The sequence below is a fragment of the Lutzomyia longipalpis genome, chromosome 1 (genome assembly GCF_024334085.1).
Source record: "Lutzomyia longipalpis isolate SR_M1_2022 chromosome 1, ASM2433408v1".
Taxonomy (NCBI): Eukaryota; Metazoa; Arthropoda; class Insecta; order Diptera; family Psychodidae; genus Lutzomyia; species Lutzomyia longipalpis.
The window spans coordinates 5,841,286-5,868,302 of record NC_074707.1 but is presented as its reverse complement, the minus strand read 5'-3'; the positions used below and the strand labels follow the sequence as shown (position 1 = coordinate 5,868,302).

Below are 27,017 nucleotides of genomic sequence, written 5' to 3'. Positions count from 1 at the left end.
TTTTTCTTGTCGATTTTCTTTATGTACTGGAAAGTCTAGGAGAAAATATATGGAACGTGTGAAAATGGAATTAAAATTTATGAACACCATCATAATTCCACATGAAAATATTTTTACACTTTTGCTCTTTAATATTTCCGTTTATGGCGGATATTTCTTTGGAGTCTTATTCTATAGTTATATGTATGTATGTATATCCCGTGTGTAGGATTATTCATTTAGTTCATTTTCATAAATTTTCAAGCAATTCGTGCTGCTCACGGAGAAACTCTTAATGTTAAGATATGGCACGAATACACGTTTCTACATAAATAACTAATCTATGTTGTAAAATTTTATGAAAATGAATGCTTTATCTTAATTGTTATTATCGAACCTACTCAATGTTTTTTGTACGTCTTGTTTATTTAAATTAAGCGATAGAAAATATTATATTTCTTCTTTTTATTTATTAAATGGATTAAAAGTTTGTTAAATTAATAATTCTTGGGGTATATTCTGATATAAATCTTTTAGATTCTTACAATTTGTCAATTATAAGATTTTTAGTATTCTGAGAAAAATCTTGTAAGATTTTGATATTTTATTTCTTTCTTTAACCGGGATTTTAAGGGAAAATTACTTTTCCATTCTCTCTAAAGATATTTCTGATTATTTTCTGGAACAACAAACTTCGTTTTACTTATTGAACAGCAATAGAACGATTAAAAAACATCATCTGTCCAAATCTTACAAAAACTTTTAAGTGTTAGAAAAGAAAAGAAAAGATTTTTATCACAATCAGAATCGACCTCATTCTTAAATTATTTTAGTCAAAACTAAACTTGAGCTTTCCCTTCGTTATATATTTTTCAAAAGCTCTTAAAGTAAAATTAATGCCAATTATGCTCAAAAGCAGACACTAAAACAATTCAGAGCATTCACATTTCTCCTGTAAAAACTCATATTACCCTCCAATATTATTTTATAAGCCCTAATTGAGCTTCCATACTGCATATATCAGCCCCTGAAGCTTCTCAAACTTGCCCGAGGCTTTTTTATTTCCGTCCAAATTTTATTTTTTTGTCCAAAATAAAATGTTTTGGATTTTAAAACCTAGAGAAGAGGTCATCAATTAGCGCTTAAGTGCTGCTATTACCGACAAAAACTATATATTACTTAACGTTGCAGTTTAAATTACTCACAGAGCAGCCAAATTGCAAATGTTAAGTAAAAGTTTTTACGATGGTACATAAATTAGCGATGATGCACCTCAAAGCGATATTTTCTCACTCTGTGCAGTGCAGTCCTTAAAAGAATTCTTGGCTATGGGTATTTTGCAATGAAAAACATTGAGAGATAATAGCTACCTATCTATGTATATATTTTGAGAGTAATTTGAAAGTGTGAATGGTATGAATGGAGCGCGCGAGTGGACCACACCGCTGCAAACTTTGAGGAGTGAGCTTCGAGACAAAAATATACATAATACACACAACAGCCGGGCAATTAACATATTTCTTTTGCGCCTTTGATCTTTTGCAGGGAATCTGCAATGCTGGTGCCCGAAGACAAAGAGCGTCGTTCGTCTGCAGAGCATACGGAGCATGTTGCGAGTATTTTAGCGCATGAGCTGGCTCATCAGTGGTTTGGGAATTTGGTGACGATGAAGTGGTGGTCGGATTTGTGGCTCAAGGAGGGCTTTGCCAACTACATGAGCTACCTGGCGTTGGACAATGTGGAGCCTACGTGGAGATTGCGGGAGAATTTTGCCGTCAATGAGCTTCAGCATGCAATGGATAAAGATGCTGACACAACATCCCATCCAATTTCCTTTGAAGTGTCCACCCCATCGGATATTCGGAGGATTTTTGATCCAATCTCCTACTCCAAGGGGGCATCACTTATACGAATGATGAATAGCTTTTTGGGTGAGGAAGCCTTTCAGAATGCCGTGAGGTCATACCTGAAGCGCTTTGAGTACGCAAATGCCGTGCAGAATGATTTGTGGCAGATTATGTCGGAGTTTGGGCATAAATATCGCGTTCTACCGCCGGAATTGAATGTGAAGAACATCATGGATACGTGGACAATAAAAGCCGGCTATCCCATACTCAGTGTTGTCCGCAATGGGAGTGACCTCGTCATCACACAGCAGCGCTACATGCTGCCTCAGGCGAAGGTACAAGATAAATCCCGGTGGTACATCCCAATCACGCTCATCACGAAATCCTCACCAGCGCACAGTGAAACCCCCTCGTATTGGATGACGGATGAAGATGAGCAAATTGTTATCCCAGACGTGGTCAGGCAGGATGAGTGGGTGTGCCTCAATGTTAATCGTACAGGGTACTATCGCGTGAAATACGACTACGAATCCCTCACTCAGCTGGCCCGGCACTTTGAGCAACTGCCAGAGATCAATCGAGCCCAGCTGATTGATGATGCTCTAAATCTAGCACGAGCTGAGTACGTCACGTACGACATTGCCCTCACATTCCTCATCCGCATGGGACACAGCTATACGGATGTCCTGCCATGGGCAGCAGCTATGCGCGGGATTGAATACCTCACCGACATGCTAATCCGTGAACCTGCCTTTGATTCATTCAAAGTGAGTTCAAAAGACTCCCAAATCTTTGGATGAATTTCTTTAAATTTTATTAACTTCTTCTCTTAGACGGTGATGCGGCACATTGTTCTTCCGGCCTTCCAGCACTTGGGATTCGACGAGAAAGATGACGAGACTCACGTGCAGCTCCTCCATAGGGCCAGAGTAGTGCAACTTGCGTGCACATTTGGTTACGATCGTTGTACAAATCGTGCTCAATTCCTCTTCCGCGAATGGATAAGAATTCCTAAAATTAACAAGTAAGTGCAAAATATGCTGAGAAAATACTAAACATAATTTATTTTACAACATTGAAAGATCATAAAATGTTTAAATAGTTTTGGGAATTTAATTTTCTCGATATTCGCAATTTTCTCGCGCATTTTATGGGTGAAAATGGCTGTTAAATCATTGATGGATTGCAAAATGAGAAAATTTAGAGTTTATTGAACATTTTAGAGTTTGGAATTTTATTTATGTCCTTTTTAGTTGTTTTGTGAAGCTGATCTAGCTTGATTTATTTTCTCCATCTGTGATTTTTTTAAAAATATAATATGAATTAAATATAAGATAGGGGAGATTGGGGTTGACTTACTTAAACTTTAATTCCCTTATTTATTTTTTTAAGAAAATTAATTTCGTGAGCTTTTATGACCGCAATCTCTCCTAATTTGTCTGTAGAGCTATGCATTTCCACACCGTTGGTCCGATCGCGATGAAATTTGGTACAGAATCTCCTTATATTAGGGGGTTTCAGATGGTCGTATTCATTTTCCCCCCAAAGCCCCCCTTCAGGTAGCCCCCATATAAAAGTCATGCTTTTTTGACTACTTTTTGAATTTGGCGCCCTTTTTTGGTACATTTTGTTGAAGAGAAAATGAGACGGATGCCTTTTACCGCTATTCGTCTCCCTCGCACTTTCAGTTTTTCGCAATTTTCTCGCGTTTTCCGCCGAATTTTCCGGGGAAATTGTGTTTTTTGTGACCAGGAGAACACTTTTGAATTTTTGGCATAAAAAATTCCAAAAGTCACGAAAATCCATTTCCGGGAAAACAGAGTCGTGTAAAATCCCCAACCGTCAAAATTTGCGCGGGCCCCAAATTCCGCACGGAGGAGCTCCCCGAGGCTCCCGGAGCACCCGTGAGTGCCCCATAAGCCCAAAAAATGCGTTTTGTGAGAAAAAATTGGCGGAAAAACAAGAAAAAACGCATTTTTGGAAAAGCAAGCAAAAAGTTCGTTAAAGTTCAAATTTTATTATTTGTACCAGGCGGCATATGGCGCTGTTTAGTTGGTTGAGGTGAAAATGAGACGGATGCACATGCTATTTCACCGCGATTCTCTTACTCGCTCGTCACTGATACTGTCTCCCTCACACTTTCAGTTTTTCACAGTTTTCTCGCGTTTTCCGCCGAATTTCCCAGCGAAATTACCTTTTTTGGGACCAGGAAGCGACGCCGCGTCGATTGGTGTCGCCGGCGCAAAACTCCCAAAATTTCCGCCAAAAAAAGTCGTATAAAATGGTTTTTTTAATCCGGCGAATTTAGAGCCCAAATTTTTACAGAAGCTCCCCGGGGCCCCCCGGAGCATTTCCCGCGTAGGCCCAAGTCGCAAAAATGAGTTTTTCCCGGAAAAATAAATATTTTAAAATTTTTCAGTTGCATGGTCAAATTGCGTGCAACTTCTGGTCCAAATATTAAAATTTGAACTTTAACGAACTTTAACGAAATTCGCAAAAAGCATGAATTTTATATGGGGGCGCTACGAAAGGGGTCTTTGGGAGGAAAATGAATATCCTTTATTTATTCTTTAAAAAAATAAATAAATTCCTTCCAGCATTAAACCCAACTTGAAGGGCACGGTTTACTGCGTAGCCATCCGGGAAGGAGGTGTCCACGAGTGGAGATTTGCGTACAAGCAGTACTTGGAGACAACGAGCGCATCTGAGAAGGAAGTGCTGCTCAGTGCTCTCGGTTGCACGCGAGATCCATCGCTACTCTCCAAGTATGTTTTATTCCCATTCCCCATTTATTGGCATTATCATTTAAATTTTATCAATTAACTACGTCCACTCTTTCAGATATCTCAACATGACGCTGTACCCTGAGTCGGGGATTCGTAAACAAGACGGAGCACGTGCCTTCACGGCTGTCGCGAGCAATAGTGTTGGTTTTGAGATTGCCTTTGACTTCCTGCAGTCCAACATTCAGCAGATATCAAAATAGTGAGTACAAAGCATTGCAGTGTGTTTGTTCTCTCGGTGATAACACTCAAATCTTGACCTCCCTCATGCAGTTTCGGCGATGGTTTCTCCATTCTCTCAAAAATGGTCAGTGCAGCAACGACGTACATGAATAAGGAGCACCACTTGTCGCAGTTTGAGCGCTTCATTGCCAAGGCGCGAAAGCTCAACTTGACCCTAATTGAGAGTAGTGTTAAACTCTCAACGGAACAGGTGAAGAATAACATCTTCTGGAGATCACGATCGTACTACCAACTACAGGGATACCTCGAAAAGCTCGTTTCAGACATGAATTTGAATTAGAAAGAAAAAGCTAAAAATTCATTTAATTTAAGCACAATGATTAAAGGCAATGAAGCATTTTTCTTTCTGAAGAAAAAGAAAAAGAGAGAATCCTACAAATTGCTGTTTATGATTTTCTAAGAATGTGTAAGATGTAAAACGAACAATTTGTAATAATTGTATTTATTTTTCTATAACGAAAAAAAAAACGAAATCTTTCCACGAGAAATGGTTTCATTCTGCCACCAAATTATTTTTCTAACTCGTTATATATATTTTTTATATAATTTTCATGAGCAAGTCAATGAAAAATGATGAATATTTGTATAAATTTATGTCAATGTGATTTTCCTTCTTACTATGTACGATGTATTCAATTTATATTAACAATTAAGACATTATAAGAAAATTTGTAGGGAAAGTGCTAAATAGTCATTTGAAAATTGCATAATCGCGGTATGAAAATTATACAGAGGAAACTCGATGGACGAACATAAAGTCTTTGCTTGGCTTTTTGAAGGGAATTTTTCAAAAGAAAATTTCTTCATGAAAATTCTTTTAAATATTTGGGTAATGTTCCTAATTTTCCTGAAAATTTTTAGAGACAAAAACGAAATCATTAATTTCATGAATTTGGCTTTATTTTAAAAGATAAGCAATTAGCCATTAATTGAAGGTCATTTGCATAAAGTAATTTTCATATTTTATTTAAAGAAAAATTCTTCTGATAAGACGGAGAAAAACGAAAATCAATATTTGAGTCATTAATTAAATGCCGATTAAACACTAAAAGGCTAATTCTGTAGAGACTTTTTTTTTATTTTAGTAAGAAGTTAGGGCGCTGTTAAAATTTCAAAAGTCAATGAATATGATAAGTGATAAAGATTTCTATTTAATTTTAAGGATTCATAAGTCATAACGCTTATAGAAATTACTACAAAATTGTATTTTATTGTAATAAATTATAGATAAAAAAAAGAATAAATTTTAAATTTATGTAGCATAATAAATATTTGTTTTTCTTCTGATTTTGTCTTTTAAAGGAAGTCCTTTAATGCCCTTAATTTGAAAGCATAAAAACCCCTTCAAAAGAATTTGAAAAAAATTCAACGAAATATTTGGTAACCATGGAAAATAAAATCATTTAATCAATACTCCTTTGAGACTTTAAGGGAATATATTTCTCCTCAATCGTGCCTCTAAAAATGGTGAAAGAAGGCAAAAAGACGTTGCTGGAAAAGTGGGAGATTCCCATTAACCACCTGGACTTTGATTACGTGAAACAGTGCACAAACCCAAAAGAATTGGAGAAGATTTACAAAATCCTGCAATCAGGAGAGGAAGGCTACTACCCAGAACTGACTAAATGTACTGAAGAGCATCTCCGTGCTCTAAAGCCAAACAGCAAGGTCTTTCGTACTGAAGCTCCTGTGCTGAAGAAGGATCACCTGGATCAAGAAACTTTCCAACAGATTCGACAGAATCTCACAAAGTTCTCCCTCAGTGCAAAGGAGAAGGAAAAGGAAGTTGAAGGAAACCCGAAGAAATTAAAAATTGAATATCCGGAAGTGAGACAGCCCAAAGCTCCTCCCCAGAATGGAGGAAAGCTTGATAAAAATCCCGCAGATCGAATTAAATCGCACGAGTATGAGAAATGGGATAAATACGATGCAGATGCTGAGATGGTAAAAATGGATCTTCAGGAGGAAATTCAAAAGGAACGAGCTGAGAGGCAGAAATCCCAAAAGAAGGTGGTTATTGAGGAAATTGTCAATCCCATCTGGAACAAAATGACCAAAAGTGAGAGAGAAGAGCTGGCTCTCAAGCACAAAATCAAAGGTAATGAATATTTCAAGACGAAAGACTTTGAAGAAGCTCATCGAGAGTACAGCAAGTGCATTGACATTGAACCATCTGCCATTGCGTACAATAATCGTGCTATTGCAAGTAAAGTCCTTTTATTAAATTAATTTGTTTTACATAGAACCTCTCGCTATGATTTTATCATATATTTTCCAGACATAAAACTTGACCGATTGAGAGAAGCCATTGAGGATTGCGATGCATGCCTCCGGGTTGAACCAAAAAATCTCAAAGCTCTCATGAGAAAAGCTCAAGCTCTCGAGTTGGATGATTGCAAGAGGTCTGCATTGGAAGTTCTCCAGGAAATTCTCAAAATTGACCCCGAAAATGCAGCTGCAAAGAAATCCGCGGAAAAGCTGCGAAAGGAAATTCCTTCACCACTCACTGGAGCTTTTCGCATGAAAATTGAAGATATCCCAGAAGAGCTTCCAGAAGAACTTTCAGAAGAGCTTCCAGAAGTGCAAGATGTGGATTTCTCAAAATTAATCATTCCCAACCGAATTGTTAAGAACAAAATGGCCACAGTGGCGCAGAATCTCGGGAAAATATGTGGGAAAGCTCCCGAAAAATGGAAGGAAGGTCATGTGAAGCGTGATAAGAATGCTGATATTGTTCTCACACCGCTCCGTGCAGAAGACGCGTGTGAATCACGTGGGGCTTTCATTGAAGAAATCTTTGATTAAGCAACAGCATCAATTAGCGAAGGTAAATAGAAAATTGAAGATTTGAAATTGGTGGGATTTACCTGGTGCAGTCTCACTGCAATACAGCTGCGGTGCAATATAAGCAAAGAAACAAGCTGCACATTTTAATTGGCATGATTAGTATTTTATATACGTGATCCAGTGGGTCGTATGTAAAATTCTTGGAGAGATTGTTGTAGATTGTACTGATAAAGAAAAATTCTAATAAAGCTTGAAAATTGTTCAACATCTTCATTTTTTTTTTAGAATAAAACGGATTGGTGGAAGAAATTCAATTTTTTATTCTAAAAGAAATCTTACATTCAAATAATCGATTGAGAAGGTAAAATAAATTATTTTTAAAATCTTTATTTAGAAGAAAATTAAGAACTTTCCCCTCAACCCTTACATAGTATTAAATACATTGTATTTTGGTACTCATACACCCTTTGCAGTGCTGTAAAATATCCCCATTATCAGGAAATAATCTCACACCACCCACACCTGACTGCTCAAGCTGTGTTTGAGAAAAAATCACGGCTAAAGAATCTGATCGCGAGCACGCGGAATTTCGTCTGGATGGTGGATGATGATGTACCCACAACAATATATAAATTGCAAACCAAATCATTTAAATCCTCTCCTCGGAATAAATTTCCCGCTCTTTTGTCAACTCATAAAAAGGCCATATAGCGTCGTATGCGTGACTTGGAAGTGCTAAATTAAGAAATATGAAATGACTACCGACGATATAGGCAGATGAGCGGCAATTTTTCTCCTTTAAATAGAGACAACCACTTCCATTCTCCGGTAGGACAGTTCAGCAGTGCACTGCGAGGTGTTCGCTTCTGATTGACTTTTTTTTTTGCTCCCCAGAAGGGGCCATTCTAATTTTCTCTGGCTGTGTGTGGGGCACCGTTGTGGGCACACAGTTAATTTTTTCGGGAATTTATTCAAACGAGATACGAATTAATTCTCTGATACGCCGCGACACGTGAGGCAATTTATTGAATAAATTGTAAAAGAATATTTAAAACAGAAAGTGTTTCAAGTGTTGAGAATTTAATGTGAAAATTCCTCTGGAAATCTTTATTTGATCAGTTTGAAGGAAAGCATTTTCATTCCACCTGATCGTGCTTAATACCCCCCTTATCGGATTCTTTATTTTTTTTTCCACTGGCAATATCGCAATTTATTTCTTATCACAACTGGAACACTATTGCTTTAGTGATAAAATTTTGACCGTCAAAATAGCTAAAGCGAGGCTCTCATTTCGTGTGAAAAATAGTGCTTACGGTGGAAAAAATTTCCATAATAACTATTTGTGTGGGGTATATGTAGGTGGAGATAGTCGTGCACTTAAAGACAAGCACATCAGTCCAGGTGAATTTACTATCAGAGTCGGGAAATTTTCTTCAAAAGACGCGCTGTGCTCAATTATTTCAAACTGTTCAAATACTTTTTTCTCATTCATCGCTGAACCGTGAGAGTGATTGGATCTATCTATAGCTTTGAAGCCTATAAAGTCTGGAGAAGCTTTTCTTGTGGATCTTGGATGAAAAAAAAATGCGTGCGGGGCGTGCAATTGCGTCATGATAAACTCTAACAAAAAAAAGAATAAATTCTATTTGCATCAGTGTGATCTAGTAAAGTGATATAATTCTATCGTGTCTGTAAATAATCCACCCAAAAAAACACGTGTTTGTTCTTTGGATTTCGATACACACATCTCCTTAAAGGCGACGAAAAATAAAGAAAGAAAAAAAATGTTTGCCCAAATGTTAAATTGTAGTGTTGCTCTTAATTTATTATTCATCGTGCTTTTCACGACAATTCATGCGAGAGTTTTCCCAACACCACCAGACATAACAGAAGGTAACTATACACTGCTGCTTGCAAGCTCTTTCATGCTACAATCACCTGCAACATAAATATTTTTATTGAATGATAAGATAATCTCAAAATGAAAATAATCCCACGAATGCTAAAGAACTTTCTCTGTCTCTCATTCTGTGACTGATAAGAGCAGTTGTTAACCCAGAAAGATTTTTTTTAATCTCAAAAAAATAGTTTAAATCTTCATATTTGTAATGTACATAAATTGTCGCTAAATTGTGGCAACAGAAATGTATAATTTTTGCAAAATATTCTACATATTCTCACAACGCACGTATTAGTGCGGTTGTGCAGAATCAGTGTTTGGAAAATTGCATGTTCAATTATCGCAATTTCCCACTCTTTTCCGTGATATACAAAGTGCGCATTGTAGGCAATTAGCATGAATTTCTCTGTCACTGCAGATACGGATCACTGGCTCAGGCTGTCCGAGGCTCATCTGCGTCGCAAATTGGCGGCAAATGGACATCGAGGGGAGCACACGTTGGCGAAAAATGTGATAATTTTCGTGGGAGACGGCATGGGGATGCCAACAATTACAGCTGGGCGGATCTACAAGGGGCAGAAGAAGTCACAGTATTCGGGAGAGGAGACTCAGCTATCCTTTGATGTCTTCCCAAATATTGGGCTGGCAAAGGTGGGTTCGTTAAAAAATAATTTTTAATTTTAAGCCTGAAACGCATTTTGAGGAAAGAACTTTTGATAAGAAAATTATTATTCAAATTAGGAAAATTCAAAATTTTCTAAAGTAAATAATTCTCAACCAAATTACTTAAAATTTTTTTGATAAAGTTCTAAAATCTTAAACGCTTTAAATCAGGATTTCTTTCAAATGAAAAAGAACTGTAGAATTTTCTTTAATTTTATCAAGAGGATACTCCTTATTTCTTCTTAAAATTTTAAGAGAATAAAAGATACTAAAAAAATTTAATTATCTCACTTAAATCTATCTTCTCGTATTTCTAATTAATATTGAAATTATGTCCAAATAAAAATCTCGTTAATTTTTAAACCATGAAAATGCTTTTATTGACTTCTTTGAAATGCAAATTCTAAAATTAATGGAAAAACGTGACCAACACCAATACTTTTGATGCTAATAAAATGGAATATTAAGCATTGTCTGGCTAAAAAACACGTGAAGAGGAGTTGAGAGCAATTTAGAGATGGATTTTTCACAAAACTGTCAGGAAAGTTTTTTTTGCATTTAATTTAAATTAATGAGCTTTAGTTTTGATTGAAGAGGTTTCATAAAGCTCTAATTAATTCCATAACAGAATTTTTCTACATGACTTCAAAGAATAGTTTAATTGGATGTTATGTAAAAAGTGGAATAATAGAAAAAAATGTTTTTTTAGAAGGAAAAAAAAGTGTTCCATTTTATCAGGAGAATATTGCATTTTGACCAGGAAAATGTTTTATTTTAAATGGAAAATTCTCCTGTTCGCAATGAAATTCTTTTGATTAAAAATGGAAGATTTTTCCACACTAAAAAAATAATTTTCCGATCGAAATATTGGACAATTTTTAGAAAAAATAGAAAGGGGATAAAAAAATCCTATAAGGCTCATAAAACGTAATTTTTCAATTTCAATGAGGTATAGAATAAAATCTTTCGATGTAAGGGAGTTATCACACTTGAGCTCTAAGCGCTTGATGCTTAAGATTTTACATGTGGAAAAACGAGAAAAAATACCGTTGTTTTCTCTTTCATACTCACATAGAGGTTATGATGCTCAAGCACTTGGAGCTTAAGTAAGACAGAAAATTTCCTTCCAGGGAAATCAATCAGAAAAGACTTTTTTTTTTTAAATTTTATATGAAATTTTATAAAATCAAATATAAAATATCAAAAAAAAAAAAATAAAAAAGCGTCTAAAAAATCTCTAATAAAATTCAATTGTTTTTCTAGACTTACAACACGGATAAGCAGGTCCCAGATTCCGCAGGAACAGCCACAAGTCTCTTCACGGGCAGTAAAACCCGCTACGGGTACATTGGTGTGGACAGTACGTCCAGCTATGCGAATCCCAATGCAGGGAAGTTGACTTCCATCATGGATTGGGCGCAGGCGAATGGCAAGAGAACGGGCTTCGTGACAACAACACGGGTCACGCACGCTACACCGGCAGCTTTGTATGCTCACTCCCCGAATAGGGATTGGGAATGTGATTCAGCTGTTCCCGATGTGGTACCGAGTACAGCTTTTAAGGATATTGCACGGCAGCTTGTTGAGGAAGCTCCTGGGAGAAGGATGAATGTCATTATGGGCGGTGGGCGCGAGATGATGGGGGTCAAGGAGAAGTTGTACGACATTTCGCAGATTAAGATGAATGGAAGCTTTGAGCAACTCTGTCCGCGAACAGATGGACGGAATCTCGCTGAAGAATGGCTCGAGGATAATCTTGTGAATTCCACAAGAACATTCGTCAAGAATACAGGGCAATTGCTTGCCGTGGATACGGAGAATGTGGACTACCTTCTGGGGCTCTTTGCTCAGAATCACATTCCGTACAATTTGGTGCGTGAAAAGGGTGCTTCGGGGGCCCCATCGCTCGCTCAAATGACCTCCCAGGCTATCAAGATTCTCCAGAGGAAATACTCAAAAGGATTCGTGCTTATGGTTGAAGGGGGACGCATTGATCATGGGCATCATCAGAATTATGCCCACATTGCTCTTGAGGAGTTTGTGGAGCTCGATGCAGCCATTGAAACAGCCCTGAATCTCACAAATCCCAAAGAAACTCTAATCATCGTTACAGCTGATCACTCCCACGCAATGGTAAGAAAATTTATTCTAACTAATCATTGAAAAATATTTCTTTTGCTTCATGAAGAATTATTCTGTTCTCTTCATTCTTACCAAAATAAATTAAATTATTTGAATTCAATTCATGAAATTTAATAATAGATTAGAAGCAGAAGAGAGGGAGATATGTAATTTAGAAAACAAACTAATCACGTTTAACATGCCCGCTGCATATATGTATGTACATAATTTCCAGCATGCATCTCTTCTTTTTCGCAATTAAATGCAATTACTCGTCAGAAATATTCTTGTCTTTCATTAATTCTAACAATTTTCGCTTTCAGCATAATTGCGTGGAATGCATTCTCTTTCCCTCCCTCTATCTCTGTTAGAATTTATATAAAGAAGCTAAAAGATAAGCAAAATCATCATGATGTTTATGTAGCAAATAAAATTTAATCATCACAATTTTTATGCTCTATCTCCCAGATATGCTTCTAATAGGATTTTAAGAGCATAAAGAAATTTTCCTTTAATGTGATTTTAATTTTTGAATTTTATTAAATCAATTTTCTCACACATTTTACCTCTAAATGCTTTATGTATTTTTGATGAGAACTGAAGACATTTAGTGGGCAGAGATAATTTATTTCTGATGAACACTTCACAATCCTTCGTGAATTTAATTTAATTGTATCAAATTTAATGTCTGTTCGTATCTCTCAGTAATACTGAAACATTAAATCCTCCGCCAAGTTTGCAATTTAATAGCAACCGCAATTAGGAATTTACGCCGAATCTCTGCTTGATTTTAATTAAAGATTAATTTGGAGAATATTTATGCTTAAAATTCACAAGAAAAAATTCTTCTACAGGTTTTCAATGGGTATGCAACACGAGGCAATGATATTCTGGAGTTTGGGAACAAAGCCCAAGTGGAGCCGTATGAGACTCTGACGTATGCCAATGGCCCCGGGTTCCTCTACCATCGCCTCAATAAATCCCAAGAGGATCATGGGATGTCCCAAACATGGAAGCACGTAGAGACAATCTCAAGTACAGAGCGTGAGGATCCTTTCTACAGGCATCTCTCCACCTTCCCCCTGGGGGATGCAACACACGCCGGAGAGGATGTTCCCGTCTACGCTACGGGTCCCGGGAGTGACCTCATTTACGGGGTATTTGAGCAAAACTACATTGCCCACGTGGTTGGTTTTGCCACCTGCATGGGACCCACAAAACACCTCAATGAGGATTGTCACAAGTACAAATACTTCTTCCAACGTGGCTCTGCCCCCAATCTCATCCCAGCATCAACAGTATTAAGTTTAAGTCTTGTCCTAGTCCTAGCTGCAGTACTCAACTCACGGTATTAAGTATAAGAACAACGAAGTTTAGAGGAAAGACGGATGATGTGGTTTTCCAGCTTTGTAATCCATAACTATCCTTGTTCTTTTTATGAAAAACAAAATGTTTATACATAATGTCTTTTACACAGAATATATATGTATATAATTTATATGGGTATTTATGTAATAAGAAGTTTTACCAACAATAAAATCAACCATTCCTATATTATATGTAATTGTATATTAATCAACCACGAAATGTTCCTTATTTGTGAGTGTGTGTGTTTTATCTATATATTCAACTAATATGTATTGAAACATTCCTTAAATATATTTCCGTTCTTCTTTTTTTCTTTTTAAACATATTGATACGAGAATTTAAGGGAAAAATTTATTATAATAAGCCTTTACAAATAACAAATAATTTATAATTTTATATAATTCAATTTATGCCCCTATCAATGTACTTTCGAGGGCGCCTTCCAGCAATTTAATTTAATTTATCTACAATTTTATCAATTTGGTAAAATGTTGATCATATCCCAAATACGCTAAATCCCATAAATTTCAGAGAAATTCACTATCAAGTATTTAACAATGTGAAAAAAAACATTAAATCTATTTTTAGAAATTAATAAATCTCAATTTGATAGATAAAAAAATATTTAGAATTGTTTTTTTATTAGCTTGTATTGATTATATCAATTTGATAAGCTTTGATTGATTACAGAATTGATTATAAGACATAGATATATTTTTTTTAAAAAGTAATTTAGAACAAAAAATAATTTAAAAAAATTAAATTTTCTCTATAAAAGAGTTTAATTTTTACAGTAAGAACTCGCAGAATACAGCCCCATCTCGTATAGTCAAAAACAACCTCATAAAACACTCAGAAAATTAACTATTCTTGATTTCTTTTTACAGAAAGAGGCTTTCTTCAAGAGCTTTTAAGTTTTTCTCTGAGATTTTACAAATGATTCAACGTTAAAAGCTGTTCAACGTTAAAATAACGTCTCAAGTGTAAATTTTCTTGGATTTTCATAGGGCAGTGCTTTGAAATTTTAATTTTATTCACTCAAATTGTTCTTAACGTTCCAAACAAACCAATTCATTGTTAAATATCCTAAAAAAATCAAATTACAACGCATAAACGTCAGATCGTATGTTAAATATCCTATTTTCACAGAGATATAATTTTGTTATCTGTCTCGAGTTTCTGACCGAATTTATTCATCAAATACACACGGGCGGTGCAATAAATCAGCAAGATAATTAGGTTGAGGTCAAATGGAAAGCTTGTCAAAAGCTCAAAGTTTTCCACAAACAATACAAATAATTTCCCTCTAATCAAATTGATATCACCGCATACAAGCTTAAAGCAATTAAAAAGTTTTGTAAATTACTACAGGTATATAATTTATTTAAATATCTCAAGAATTGGAAATCTATTCAAATTCTTTTTCTACTTGAAAGATAAAACCTTTTTAAAAAAAACTCATTTAATACATTAGAAATATTTTTTTTCCAAATTTTCTTTTAAGAATACAAAGTCAATTTTTTGATATGTACACGAAAATGATTATTATATTCTTCCATAAAACTCAATTTAATTGATAGAAATGAGTCCTGAGTGTGTGTAAAAAAAATCAAAAAAGAAAAATATAAAACTCTTTTTATGGCTAAAAAATTTGCACACAATTCGCATGCAAAATCTTTCCTTTTTTATCATTAATATTTTATACCAACAATATAATCAATAATTCTCTCTAACTAATTGATTTTTCTTTCTGCAAACATTAACATCATTCAATATTTTTTTTTTTAATTTGTTCACCACGGCTCTGTGTCATGTCCTTTTAGTCATTGCAACAGGAATATTTTGCCATTTACATGCAACATGAGTGGATCATAATAATCAATATGTTTTTCTTTTAATCTCATTTTTCTGAGTTAATAACGACAACAACAAACAACATTTAAAACAGTATTTTTTGTTTGTTAAAAATCTCACGAATTATCAGTTTATTCTCTTCTTTTTTTTAATGTTTCATTTAAAGGTAAAAGCATCTTCTATCGTTGTTTGTTATGGTGGTTTAACCGTTTTTAACTGTGTGCCAATTTATCTTATAAAGTTCAGCAGAGAGAGAGAGATGAAAATAAATCTCTTCATTATGCTTTTAGAGCCATTTATTTTTCCTTCGTAATCCTTCCTTCCTTCCCATCATATTTCACTCGAAGTTTGCGTAAAGATATTGTCTGCATTTAATGGCCGACGATAGTTTCGTATTATATATTCACTATATATAGTTAAATTAAATCTGTTTTTATATATCTTCCTGTCATTACGCCTCTTTTGCAAATTCAGAATTTTTTAATATAACATTTCTTTTTTTTTTTTAATATAGGCAGTTTAGCAAACAACCCAATAATGCTTTAGAGGGTTTTCTTCGGCAAAAAGGTATACATACAGCAAAAATTTTCTTTTGGAATGATGCGTCTTTTTTTTGGGGGGGAAACAAAGGAGTGGAATGAAATTCAAAAATTCCTTTTCCAAACTCCCCGAAACATTTTTATTCCTTCCTTTTGAGGGAAAGAAAATCAATAAAAGCCGTGCTCCAATTTTCTCTTCTTACCACTCATTACTCCCACGCAAACACACGTTCTGTCTTCACCCTGTGTGGTAACATACATAAATAGTGGTGGTAAGCTTACTCATGTGCCTCAGATTCCTGCTGGACAAGCTTAAAGCGCCTTGGGGATCGTATTGAACCGTGTTGCTGCATGAGGGACTTCAATTTTCCCTGCTGTGCCAGATGTTTCCGAATGAAACGCGAAACGAGAATTTGCGGTCTAATCTGCCATTCATTCATCACTTCCTTTGGTGTGTTTACCTGTATGGAAATAGATGTAGCAGAAATCGGGTTAAAAGCTCCCCTATTTTGCACACAAAGGCAGCCAAGTTACTCACTTGATCTCCCTTAAGTCGATCCAAGAGTGCAACACAGACAATTGCCGCCCGGATACCAGCATGATGAGTCAGAGCTGCAAATGTTGTGCACTCCATTTCTATATTTACGACACCAAAGTCACGCAATTTCTCCAAATACTCCATCTTTTCGTTTTCGGTAAAATCACAGAATGCACCATCGAGGCGCCCTTGACCCTCGTAGAAATCATACGTGCACATTGTCTTGCCCACAACTGTCTCATAGGGATCCTCGAGGTCATGAAGGGACTTGAGATCCCGCACAAGTTTTGCATCCAACTTTGCCGGACGCTGAACAATCTTCCCCAGAATTGTCTACAAAAATTAACAATTTTATGTGAGGAAGAAGAAATTCATTTTAGAATAACTCACCATCTCATATGTACTCCGTAATAGCCCATCGACAGCATCATCAGTGATAATAACAGTTCCCCCTTCAACACCAATCCCCCCACATGTTCCAATACGTATAAAGATGGGATCCTTGCACTTGGCATGATACATGAGCTTGATAATCTCATGGAGGAGGATTCCAATCGACGGGACGCCCATGCCGTGACTCACGGACAGTACAGGACCAACTTTGTACATTGAATACCGATAGGAGAATGCACTGATGTCCTGCAATTGGGTCCCCGGGGGCAATTTATAGCCAATCTCACTCATTATGAAGTGGGCAAAATTCTCCATGCGCTTCGGTGTGCCACCCATGCAAACAAACTGCAAAGTTGAGGAGAATTTAATTAATTCATGCAACATTGCAAATTTACTTTATTCGGGTTATCTCTGTGCGTTGCGGAAAATCATTATAATATGTATTTAAATTGCTGATTTATATTTTATTTGAATAAAAAATATAAATATAACGAGCATAGAAATGTTTTTTTTTTTTTGAGGAGTTGGGCATTTTTGTTGAATACCTTCAGAATAAATTCTAAAGTGATTAATTCTCTTATTAGTTCTTGAAAGTTCTTTCCTTGATTCTTTCAATTCTACAAAGTTTACGACATTGATGCGTTGAGTTTCTTTTTTAAAGGAGGTCATGCCGAGAGATTTATCTTGAAAACTCAAACTTTCCATTGAGAATATTAAGCTTCTTTATGTTTTGAATTATTTATTTTTCAAAAGAATATTTTCAAAGCTTTGTCAGAACTTCTTAAGATTTCTAAACTTCCTAAAGTATTATAAATTGTCTTATTTCTGCCTTAATTATGTAAATAGTAATTTTATGATATTCAAACTTAAAAATAAATTTTTAAAATATTTTTATGTTCTTTCTTCTCTTTTTAAAATTATAATTTAAATTATTTTATCCTGTTTATATTTTCTTTGATTTTTAATTAACAAAAGGAATATAATCCATTCAAAAAGTATTGAGGAGAGATTTGGCTAAAAAAGTCAAAGAAAGATTTGAGAAGAAGCTCAATTAATTCTTGTTTTTCTACAAAATTTTATCTTTCAATAAATACGAATGAATAACGATTTAATAAGTTCAAAAAGTTTACCTAAAATTTCATCATAAAAAGCAAAGAAAGATTTTTCCAGAATTAAACCATTCAAACTTTTAACAAACAGTTGTAAAAAAAAAAAAAGATTCGCAATTTCCGGAAGAAAAAACTCCAATGTACTTCCTTCCTTTTCGATAAAAGTTCAGTAAAAGTATGAGAGCTAAAAGTTATGAGTCTACCCTTATTTGGATAAAAATCCCTCGACGGGTCATACCCTGTTGAAAAATCAATATTGTTGGATTGAATATTGCCTTTTATTATGCTTTTCTCGTATGTTATTTGATTTGAACATCCCATGGGAGGAAGGAGAGAAATATGTATGCAAATTGCAAACACTGTGCTTTGTAATATTTATATAGAACTATAGGTACATATAGCTATATTCCTGTATTGAGTAGCATTGTGCAACTGGATGCAACCATACTACAAATAATAATCACAATATGTTTCACGTTGAACATTAATAAACATTTTGGAGTTTTGTCCAATACAAACTCCTCTTATCGGAGTATACTAAAAACAAACCTCTATGAAATTTAATCCTCTAAAAAATTCATTTGGATACATTATGGCTACATTTTAATGCAATGCGAAAGAGCCAGAATTGAATATTACTATTTGTATTTCAATAAAAGCTTTTTGTGAATGTACTTAAACATTGTTCTTTGCTATGTATTTAGTGTAAGTTGTGTTGATAAAAGAATCGTTATCAACCTAATCACACACTATTATGAATTTTCATTCAACATTTTTTTGCCACCAAAACATATATCGCATACAATTCATGGAAGTAATGGGAATAAATCAACAGATTAAAGAACGTCATCACAGTGAGAATTCTCTTTGAAGAAAAAAAAATCCAGCAAAGTCCGCAAAGTCACAGCAAGGCCTTTTTCTTAAAATTTTTCTTTTAAATACATCTTTATCACTCTTTTTTTCAGTAATCAGTCAGTGTGTTTATATATTTAATTACTCCATCGTATAGCATTATAAAATTATGAGATGAGCGAGATTATTTAAATAATAATGGCTGTTTTGAGAGGCACTAATTAGGTGATGATTTAATTACGCTGCAAACGGCCTTTTTTTCGCTCACTTTGCGCGCGCCACAAATAAATAGAAAATGTAGTTCAAATTTGTAAAATTGGCAAATATTCCGATAAAAGCACCCAATCAGCACCTTATTTTTTTTTTGCTTCTTTCTTGTTCCTCTTTTACCGCGTTTTTTTTTTCATAGTAGAGAACTAATTAATTTTCAAATGAGGCGGAACTAGAACAAGCAAAGTCTAGACTTGGGATATTGGAGAATTTTCAATGTGGGAAAAAGTTGTTAAATAAATCGCACAAACGATTGACTTAAAACATTGAAAAGTTATGTAAATGATCACAATTTATGTTATTAAGTAGCCTAAATAGCTCGAAAAGTCGCACCAATTTATGGAAATTCGATTGGCACATGGAAATTTTGTTTTATCTTTAAGCACTAACCTTGACATCACCAAACATTTCCTGAAGGTCATGACTACCACTTCCGAGTGCCAAATGATAGAGAATGTCCTGGTCCATCAACTCAATATTGGGATTCCTTAGGCGAACAGACCCATCGGAGTATCTGTGTGGGTAGAGCAGAGGGAATTTGGAGAATTCACATTATTATTCATATCAAAAATTCCCCACAACAAGGAGACATTCTATTTTCCATCTTTCATTTTCACCAAAAAAATTGAGAGGGTTGGAAAATTCGCAAAAAAAGACGCGCAAAAGGAGTGGCACGAGGTTCAATTAATTTATTATTCTCTTTCTTTGCATTTTACCTATATATGCTTTCTCCATTTGTCTCCTCATTGTCCCCATCATCCACCACCCTGTCTGTGCCATTCTTGCAATTATTCCCATTTTTGTATTCGTCCAAATTCCTATCGTCGTCCCTTCGTTCCATTCTTCCAATTGATTAATTTTCTCCTTGAAACTTCCAAATGAAACGACAAAATATCGATCGATTGTGGCCCACACAACACACTTAAATTCCCCCCGAAAAAGCTTTTCTCGCACCCAAAAAGTTTTCCACGCCGGACGTTTGTACCACCACCGATGTTCAAAGTTTAATCACACCTCGCGCTTGCGAAAATGCAACACCACTAGGCTCAATGTGATCAATCAAAGTGCTAATCAATTTAAAAAAAAAGGCACCACGTTGAAATTGCGCCGCGTACACAAAGTAAAACAAACTTAATTCAGCGACATTCGACGGAAGACTAAAATAATCACCACAGAGTTGGAGAGTTTTATATTTGGGCGATTGGTATAGCACTACATTCTCTCTCTCCTATATTATGTATTATATGCCTTCTCTCGCTATATAGACTGGATAGATTTCCGTGGTGTGCAGGGGCGTCGGAACTGGGGGGTACAGGGGGTCTTTTGTACCCCCCAAAAAATTTAAGGGGCGCCGAAGGCGCCTCAAAGGGGCGCCAAAATCACCACAAAAGGGCGCCGAAGGCGCCACACAGGGGCACCAAAATCACCACAAAGGAGCGCCGCAGGCGCCCTTTCAATTTTTTTTTCATAATAAGTCCATAATAAAAAAGGAGACAAAAAAATTAAGGAATAAAATTTTAAACAAAGGCGCAAAAAGAGCTTAAAGACTAAAAATTGAAAATTGTTAAAAATAAATTATAACGTTTCAAGGGGCGCCCTCAGCCTCCTAAAATTTTTTAAACGTTCTAAAGGCGCCCTCGCTGTATCAGAGGGCGCCGAAAAGGACCTGAAAATTATTTAAGAAAAAAATTGTAACGTTTCAAGGGGCGCCCTCAGCCTCCTAAAATTTTTTGAACGTTCTAAAGGCGCCCTCGCTGTATCAGAGGGCGCCGAAATGATCCTGAAAATTCCCAAAAATAAATAAGAAGGTTTCAAGGGGCGCCCTCAGCCTCCTGAAATTATTTGAACTTTCTAAACGCGCCCTCGCTGTATCAGAGGGCGCCGAAAAGGACCTGAAAATTATTTAAGAAAAAAATTGTAACGTTTCAAGGGGCGCCCTCAGCCTCCTAAAATTTTTTGAACGTTCTAAAGGCGCCCTCGCTGTATCAGAGGGCGCCGAAATGATCCTGAAAATTCCCAAAAATAAATAAGAAGGTTTCATGGGGCGCCCTCAACCTCCTGAAATTTCCCCAAAGAATGTAAAGGTTTATCATATATTTAGTTGATTAGTTTCTTAGTTTATAGGAATTGTAGAATATCGTAAAAAGTCTCAGATGAAAGCTATATAAATGCTTATTTTTTCGTAAAAAATATAATTTTCCAAAACCCATTAGAAGGTAAAAAAATAAAAAAGTTTTCCCTAACACGTATTTTTTTTGTTTTTAGTCTCTAATTTCCAAAATATTGCAATGGACTTTATTTTTTCCACCTTCTATGGGTTTTTGAAAATTATTTAAATTCATAATATTACACATTTTTATAGCTTACCTGAGACCTTTTACGATATTCTACAATTCCTATAAACTCAGAAATTAATCAAGATAGTAGATGATACACCTTTACTTTATTTGGGAAAATCTGCATGTTTCCCAGCGCTTTCCCGGGAAATGTTCACTCTTATTTTGAATCTTAGACGATCCCATACTTTTAAAACTAATTGTGATTCAATTCTAAAGATTTACTCAGTGTATGGTGCATAAGAGTCATTCATCGCGATCGGACAAACGGTGTAGATGTGTATAGTCGTATAGGAATGACGATTTCCAACAAACAGATCCTTCTTTTTGATTATTAAGGTATCTAATGAAAAATAATAGAAAAACAAAAAGAAAAAAATGTTCACGGTGAGATTTGAACTATGGATGTTAACAATAAGAGTACTACGCGCTAATCTCTAAGCCAAAGATTCTTTTACTGTTAACTCGTTGGTTCTTTTTACTCTTTTTAGGAAACTCCTCAAAATTTTTTTTGTTCGGAAACTTTCTGAGTTTACTGTTTATATGCATAAAAAATGCAAAGATAAATATACAACATAAATTAAATATATAATTGCAAATTTAAATATAGAATGGATGATAAAGTATAAAGCGAAAGATCGAATTAACGAATTTACGGACTATGATTCTTTCTTTCTCAGTAAATGTGAAACTGGCTGAAAATAAGAAATGGGCAAATTGTAAGGAAAGACTTCTTTACCTATATATTTTTTAAAAATAACTTTTTAAGACAAAATTGTAAATTTTTTGAAAAATATTTTTCCCTAATCGGCATAACTACTACTTATAATTTAGGATTATTGGTTACCCGCTATTTTCAATATTTTATAACATAAAAAAATAACTTTGCTATAAAAAATAATTCAAAGACCTTAGGGTGGGGTGGGAAAAAATAAATGTGCAGTTTTGTAAATATTTATTGTTCATTTATTTTTTATTAAAAAATCTAATTTTTACGCAAATCTTTCAATCTCAATAGCTTTGATAGTGTTGAGTTAAAATAATGTTATAGAATTGATATTTTTGACCATTTATTATTTATAATTTGGAAAGTGGAAAATGGACTGAAAATGCATTTTCACGTTAAAATAGAAACAAATTGTCTGACACAAAGTTGTAGCTCGGAAAATCTATATACATATTAAAGAAAGTTGTGTTTGTTGGAAAGCGTACATTTTTTTAAATCTATGTTTTTCCTCTCGTTTTTTATAAGATCGTCGTGTGGAAGAAAGGAAATAATGTGGAACGACCTTAAGAGGTCTTTAAAAAGGTAATTTCCTTCGAGAAAAGTTTTTTTTTGAAAACCTTTAAAAAAAATTTGTTCATCATGCAACTGTCCATGAAAAAAAATTAGAGGGTTCTCGTTTCGCACTTATATATATAAAAAAAGACCCTAAAAAAATAGGGGGGGGGGCGCCAATATAGGGGGGCGCCAAACTAGGGGGGGGGGCGCAAAAAAAAGGGAAGGAGGGCGCCAAAAAAGGGAAAGGGGGCGCCAAAATGTTTGTCCCCCCCAAGTTCGAAAACGTTCCGACGCCCCTGGTGGTGTGTATATATTTTCGCCGTCGATAAGGCTTCTCCAGTTCCCCATATTTATTTATTTATGCTTAAGATTTCCATTGAATTTTCCACGCAGACATTCACTCTTTCCTGCGCCATTTGACATCATGTAAACCAACTATTTTTTTTGTTGTTGATAAACACAGATTAATATTATTCATTTCTTGTTAATCACACCACATAACTCAATCACTTTTTCTTCAACTACTGACTGACTGAGAGAGCATTTGAATCCCTCATAATCGCATTCCACTCCTTTGTGCATTAAATCGTGCGCGTCACATGATAATTACTTTCAATGTTAATATGTGTTTTGTGTGATTTAAAATAGAGATAAGTTCAATCCCACATATAGAAAATATAAATTGGAATTAATTGGAGTGTGGAAACTTGGAAAATTCTGAGAATACTTAACAATGAAAAAAAAGGAAGAAAAAAAAACGTAATAAAGTGTTCTTGCGATAGCGACAAAAAAAGGACGATAAGAGGCAAGAAGTAGTTATTTTACTAGAAATTATTTTAATCAATTAACGCATTTTGTTATTGAGTTTATTGATTGATTTAATATATTGTTTATTTTAGGGTTTGTTTGGAATATGAAATCCAATTGAGAAGGCTCTTAATGAATTCTAAGGAATCGTGAGATAATTTATAATTGCAATTTCGGAGGAAATATTTACAAGAATTTTTAGAATAAAAAGAATGGATTGAAATAATAAGGAATAATTGGAAATTCTAGAGGAATAAATCATCCGTTGTTTTTAAAGCAAAAATTCTAAATTTTTAATAAAATTTATCTTCAAATTGCTTAAAAGATTTATAAAATTTAAAACTATGAAACTTGAGGATTTTTATGAATAATTTTCCTTTAAATGGTCAAATATTGATTAAAATTCTTCAAATTATTAATTAAACTTTCACTTTCAAAAATTGTTCCGGTAGAATTGCCGTAAACTCAGTCAGTGCAGTGAAAACTTTATTAGGTATCCTTTTTATTTTTAATTTAATTAGGACTCAACTTGTTTTACGTATCGTGCATAATGTCCTTTTAATACAATTTAAACTCAAAAAAATAATATGCAATTTTAATAAAAAAAACTCAATAGAATCAATAGAATAAACTTTAAGAAAAACAAAATACCTAGAGAAAATTTAATTATTGACCTTCAAGTGACTTTATTTTTCAATGAAGTAAGATGTTTTATAATTCATTAAACTTGCATAAGAAATAAAGAACAAAATATTCTTTTTATAAATGATTAAATTAAGATTTTCTTGCTGCAATTAATTTATTTTCTCCAACTCATGTTCTTAATTTAGAATATCTCAAAAAATTACATTAAATTATCGAGATTGGAAAGAGTTTAATTCACTTTGTCTATTTCCAGCTTTTCCAACGTTAAAAGCTTGATGGGTCTATTTGAAATTTCCGCGTAAAATCCTCCATTTTCATAGGCCGGATAATGCAATAAATTATTAATTTTATCATCCGTATTTCGATAAAATTGAAACGAAATTTAATTACTATTGAATGAGGTGAATAGGATCAAAATGCTGAAAGGGGCAACATGCAAAAATAAGCTCCCGTTTTGAGAAGAAAATATTTGAATTCAGGATTAAAGTTAACACCTTGTTCAAAAACCTTGAAAAAGCTTTTTTTTTCTTTTAGAGGGATTTAATTAAATCTTGTAGAGCTCTAAAGCGAGAAATGTTCCTGTTTAACCTTCATTCGTGAGAAGAATAGAAGAACCAAAAGCTTTTTGCCAGCATAATTGATTTTTTTTTAAATTTTGAAAAGCTTTTTTTTATTTTGCTGGTTGAGAGAGCTTTCAACATTATTCTTATCTCCCGGTTAAATCTCTATTGTTCTTTCCGCCTTTTTTGTGTGTACTAAATTAAAAATATATAGCACATAGCACCCGTAAAAGCTGCTGAAAACCCCCCAAAGGATAACAAGTGTTACGTAAAATGTTTTCAGTCGTTCATGGACAGAGCATGGTCAGTGAAGTAGGAAAGTTTTATAAAGCTTTATTAGAAAGCTTAAAAATTTTATATTTTATATTAAGAAGGGTTGACAAACCATTCAAGAGTTAATGGAAAAATTGCCAAATTCTAAATTTGCAGTTAGAAAGTTTTAATAACTTTAAGCTGTAGTGTGATAAAGCCATTAGATACAGGAAATTGGAAAAGATTTCAGGAAAAATCAAATTTTGCTAAAATTCATAAACTTTTCCAATCTCCTCCCACCCGCGGGAAAATCAAGAAAACTTTCCAACTTTTAAAGCTTCCCAAGCTTTACTGATATAAATGACCATGTACTGTATAAAACACTTCTGGATTTAGCAGCCATTTACACACAGAAAGGAAAAGAAAAGTAAAAGAATGTAATTTCACTTACTCATCTCTCTCCTCGTCTGATAACGAAGGACTTTGCACGCCTGCCATTCCCAATGAATACAATCCCGCGTCACTTCCAAACACAAATTCAGCCAGCCTGTCTCGTGGTTGAGGGATGATCAAGAAAAATGAATTATCCTCTTTTCCGCAATTCTATGGCTTTCGCAGGATGTCACCCTGAAAGGCGAAAAATCTCACAGTTAATGGAAAAGAAGAACTCCCCCGAGAGAGAGAGCAGAAAGACTTCTCATTTCATTTATTATTCACACGAATGTTTAATTTGATGTGCAATGACACAAGGTCAAAGGAATTTTTGCTTGTAAATTATTTTTCCCTCCTCTTTTGGCTAAGTATAGGAAATTTGACCCTTGGGCAATTTTTTTTTTTGGTGAGGGCGAAAGAAGAAATTGAGATATCTTCTTTAGGGGGAAGGAAACTTTGCGTGTGTGTCTTTATGGGAGAAAATTGCGAGAAAAGTTCTTTCGGGAAATGAATCCTTATGGAAGGACACAGCACATACATCAAATTGATTCCAATTAACTCCGTATATATTAATTTCTTTGCAATAAAACTCCCATTAGAAGTATTTTATTGATCCGTCTGACGTCTTGTTGCTTATTTAAAAGGCAGAAAGACATCCACCCCAAATCCTGGGTGGGTTTGTTTGTATGTAGCATAAAAATAATGGCTCAGGGAGTATATAAATTTTTGCCAAAAAAAATCCCTTTTGCCAATACATGGAGAGCCTAACAAAATCCCACATCAATAAATCACAAAATACATTTGAGAATGACCTTTCAAAAATCCATAAAATCTCCTTATTGAATTTCTTTCTCTGTCTTTATATGAGTTTAGCTTGTTCTTTGCTAAAAATAAAGGTAAATTCCTTTTCTTTAGAAGTTAATTCTTACCACAAGAAAAAGAATATCTCTCTCAAGGATGTTGTGAAGGATCCAAAAATTGTTTTTATGTTGATTTCACTAAATGATCTGCATTGATAAGAAAAAATCACCAACAAAGAACTTATATAATTCTCACCATTCTCACAGTACACAAGAGACTGAAGAGTCCTTCCGACCGACTGACGATGTGGAAACACACCCTTTTGCAACTCAAATGCCATGCGTGCCACATACCAGCTGGATATTTTGGAAGTGCCATAGATGAGCCAATCGAGACATTTTCTCGCACACATTTCAATTCACAAAAATTGCCCATTTACCACCCCAAAAAAAATTCCCATTTTGCCAATTTCTTCGGCAATCACTTCACATTATTTCCACAAAAAAAAACGGGGGTTGAAAGACATAAGAGATATTTGTTGTATTTGTCAGTATCATCCACACCATAGCAGCTGCCTTACCATGGCTTGAAGAATTCTTTTGCTTTCTCCCTCTGCGCAAAACCCTCAAAATTCATGTACGCGGAAACATGGACTG

General features: G+C 34.6%; 4 protein-coding genes across 10 annotated transcripts in view; 3 read left to right on the top strand and 1 right to left on the bottom strand.

The window, feature by feature from the left end:
* The window catches only part of LOC129786650 (aminopeptidase N), a 31,746-nt gene extending 25,625 nt beyond the window's left edge, over positions 1–6,121 (top strand). For all 3 annotated transcript variants that reach the window (XM_055821795.1, XM_055821794.1, XM_055821793.1), the window contains 5 exons: positions 1,525–2,593; positions 2,660–2,850; positions 4,424–4,591; positions 4,668–4,811; positions 4,883–6,121. In XM_055821795.1, coding sequence (XP_055677770.1) covers positions 1,525–2,593; positions 2,660–2,850; positions 4,424–4,591; positions 4,668–4,811; positions 4,883–5,132 — 1,822 coding nt within the window. In that variant the 3' untranslated portion in view covers positions 5,133–6,121. The remainder of the gene's footprint in view (positions 1–1,524; positions 2,594–2,659; positions 2,851–4,423; positions 4,592–4,667; positions 4,812–4,882) is intronic.
* Positions 6,122–6,316: 195 nt separating this feature from the next.
* Positions 6,317–7,657, top strand: LOC129786863 (sperm-associated antigen 1). The gene is made up of 2 exons (XM_055822111.1): positions 6,317–7,058; positions 7,131–7,657. Exons 1-2 carry the CDS (start codon positions 6,317–6,319, stop codon positions 7,655–7,657), a joined length of 1,269 nt encoding a protein of 422 aa, XP_055678086.1.
* An 807-nt stretch (positions 7,658–8,464) lies between these two features.
* LOC129786660 (alkaline phosphatase 4) lies at positions 8,465–13,880 on the top strand. 4 transcript variants are annotated; one of them, XM_055821818.1, is made up of 5 exons: positions 8,465–8,724; positions 9,167–9,532; positions 9,958–10,190; positions 11,466–12,335; positions 13,178–13,880. In XM_055821818.1, the coding sequence occupies exons 2-5, from the start codon at positions 9,424–9,426 to the stop codon at positions 13,676–13,678; spliced, it is 1,713 nt and encodes a 570-aa protein (XP_055677793.1). In that variant the 5' UTR covers positions 8,465–8,724; positions 9,167–9,423; the 3' UTR covers positions 13,679–13,880. The 4 variants fall into 4 exon arrangements, with proteins under 4 accessions (XP_055677793.1, XP_055677792.1, XP_055677791.1 ...); XM_055821817.1 differs by having other exon boundaries at positions 8,465–9,040; XM_055821816.1 differs by having other exon boundaries at positions 8,466–8,675.
* LOC129786686 (uridine phosphorylase 1) lies at positions 13,716–26,939 on the bottom strand. 2 transcript variants are annotated; one of them, XM_055821860.1, is made up of 6 exons: positions 26,490–26,939; positions 25,580–25,755; positions 19,637–19,760; positions 17,013–17,360; positions 16,623–16,955; positions 13,716–16,545 (listed from the first exon to the last, which is right to left on the bottom strand). In XM_055821860.1, the coding sequence occupies exons 2-6, from the start codon at positions 25,624–25,626 to the stop codon at positions 16,363–16,365; spliced, it is 1,035 nt and encodes a 344-aa protein (XP_055677835.1). In that variant the 5' UTR covers positions 25,627–25,755; positions 26,490–26,939; the 3' UTR covers positions 13,716–16,362. The 2 variants fall into 2 exon arrangements, with proteins under 2 accessions (XP_055677835.1, XP_055677834.1); XM_055821859.1 differs by lacking the exons at positions 25,580–25,755; positions 26,490–26,939 and adding exons at positions 19,963–20,512; positions 23,301–23,389.
* Positions 26,940–27,017: the final 78 nt, after the last annotated feature.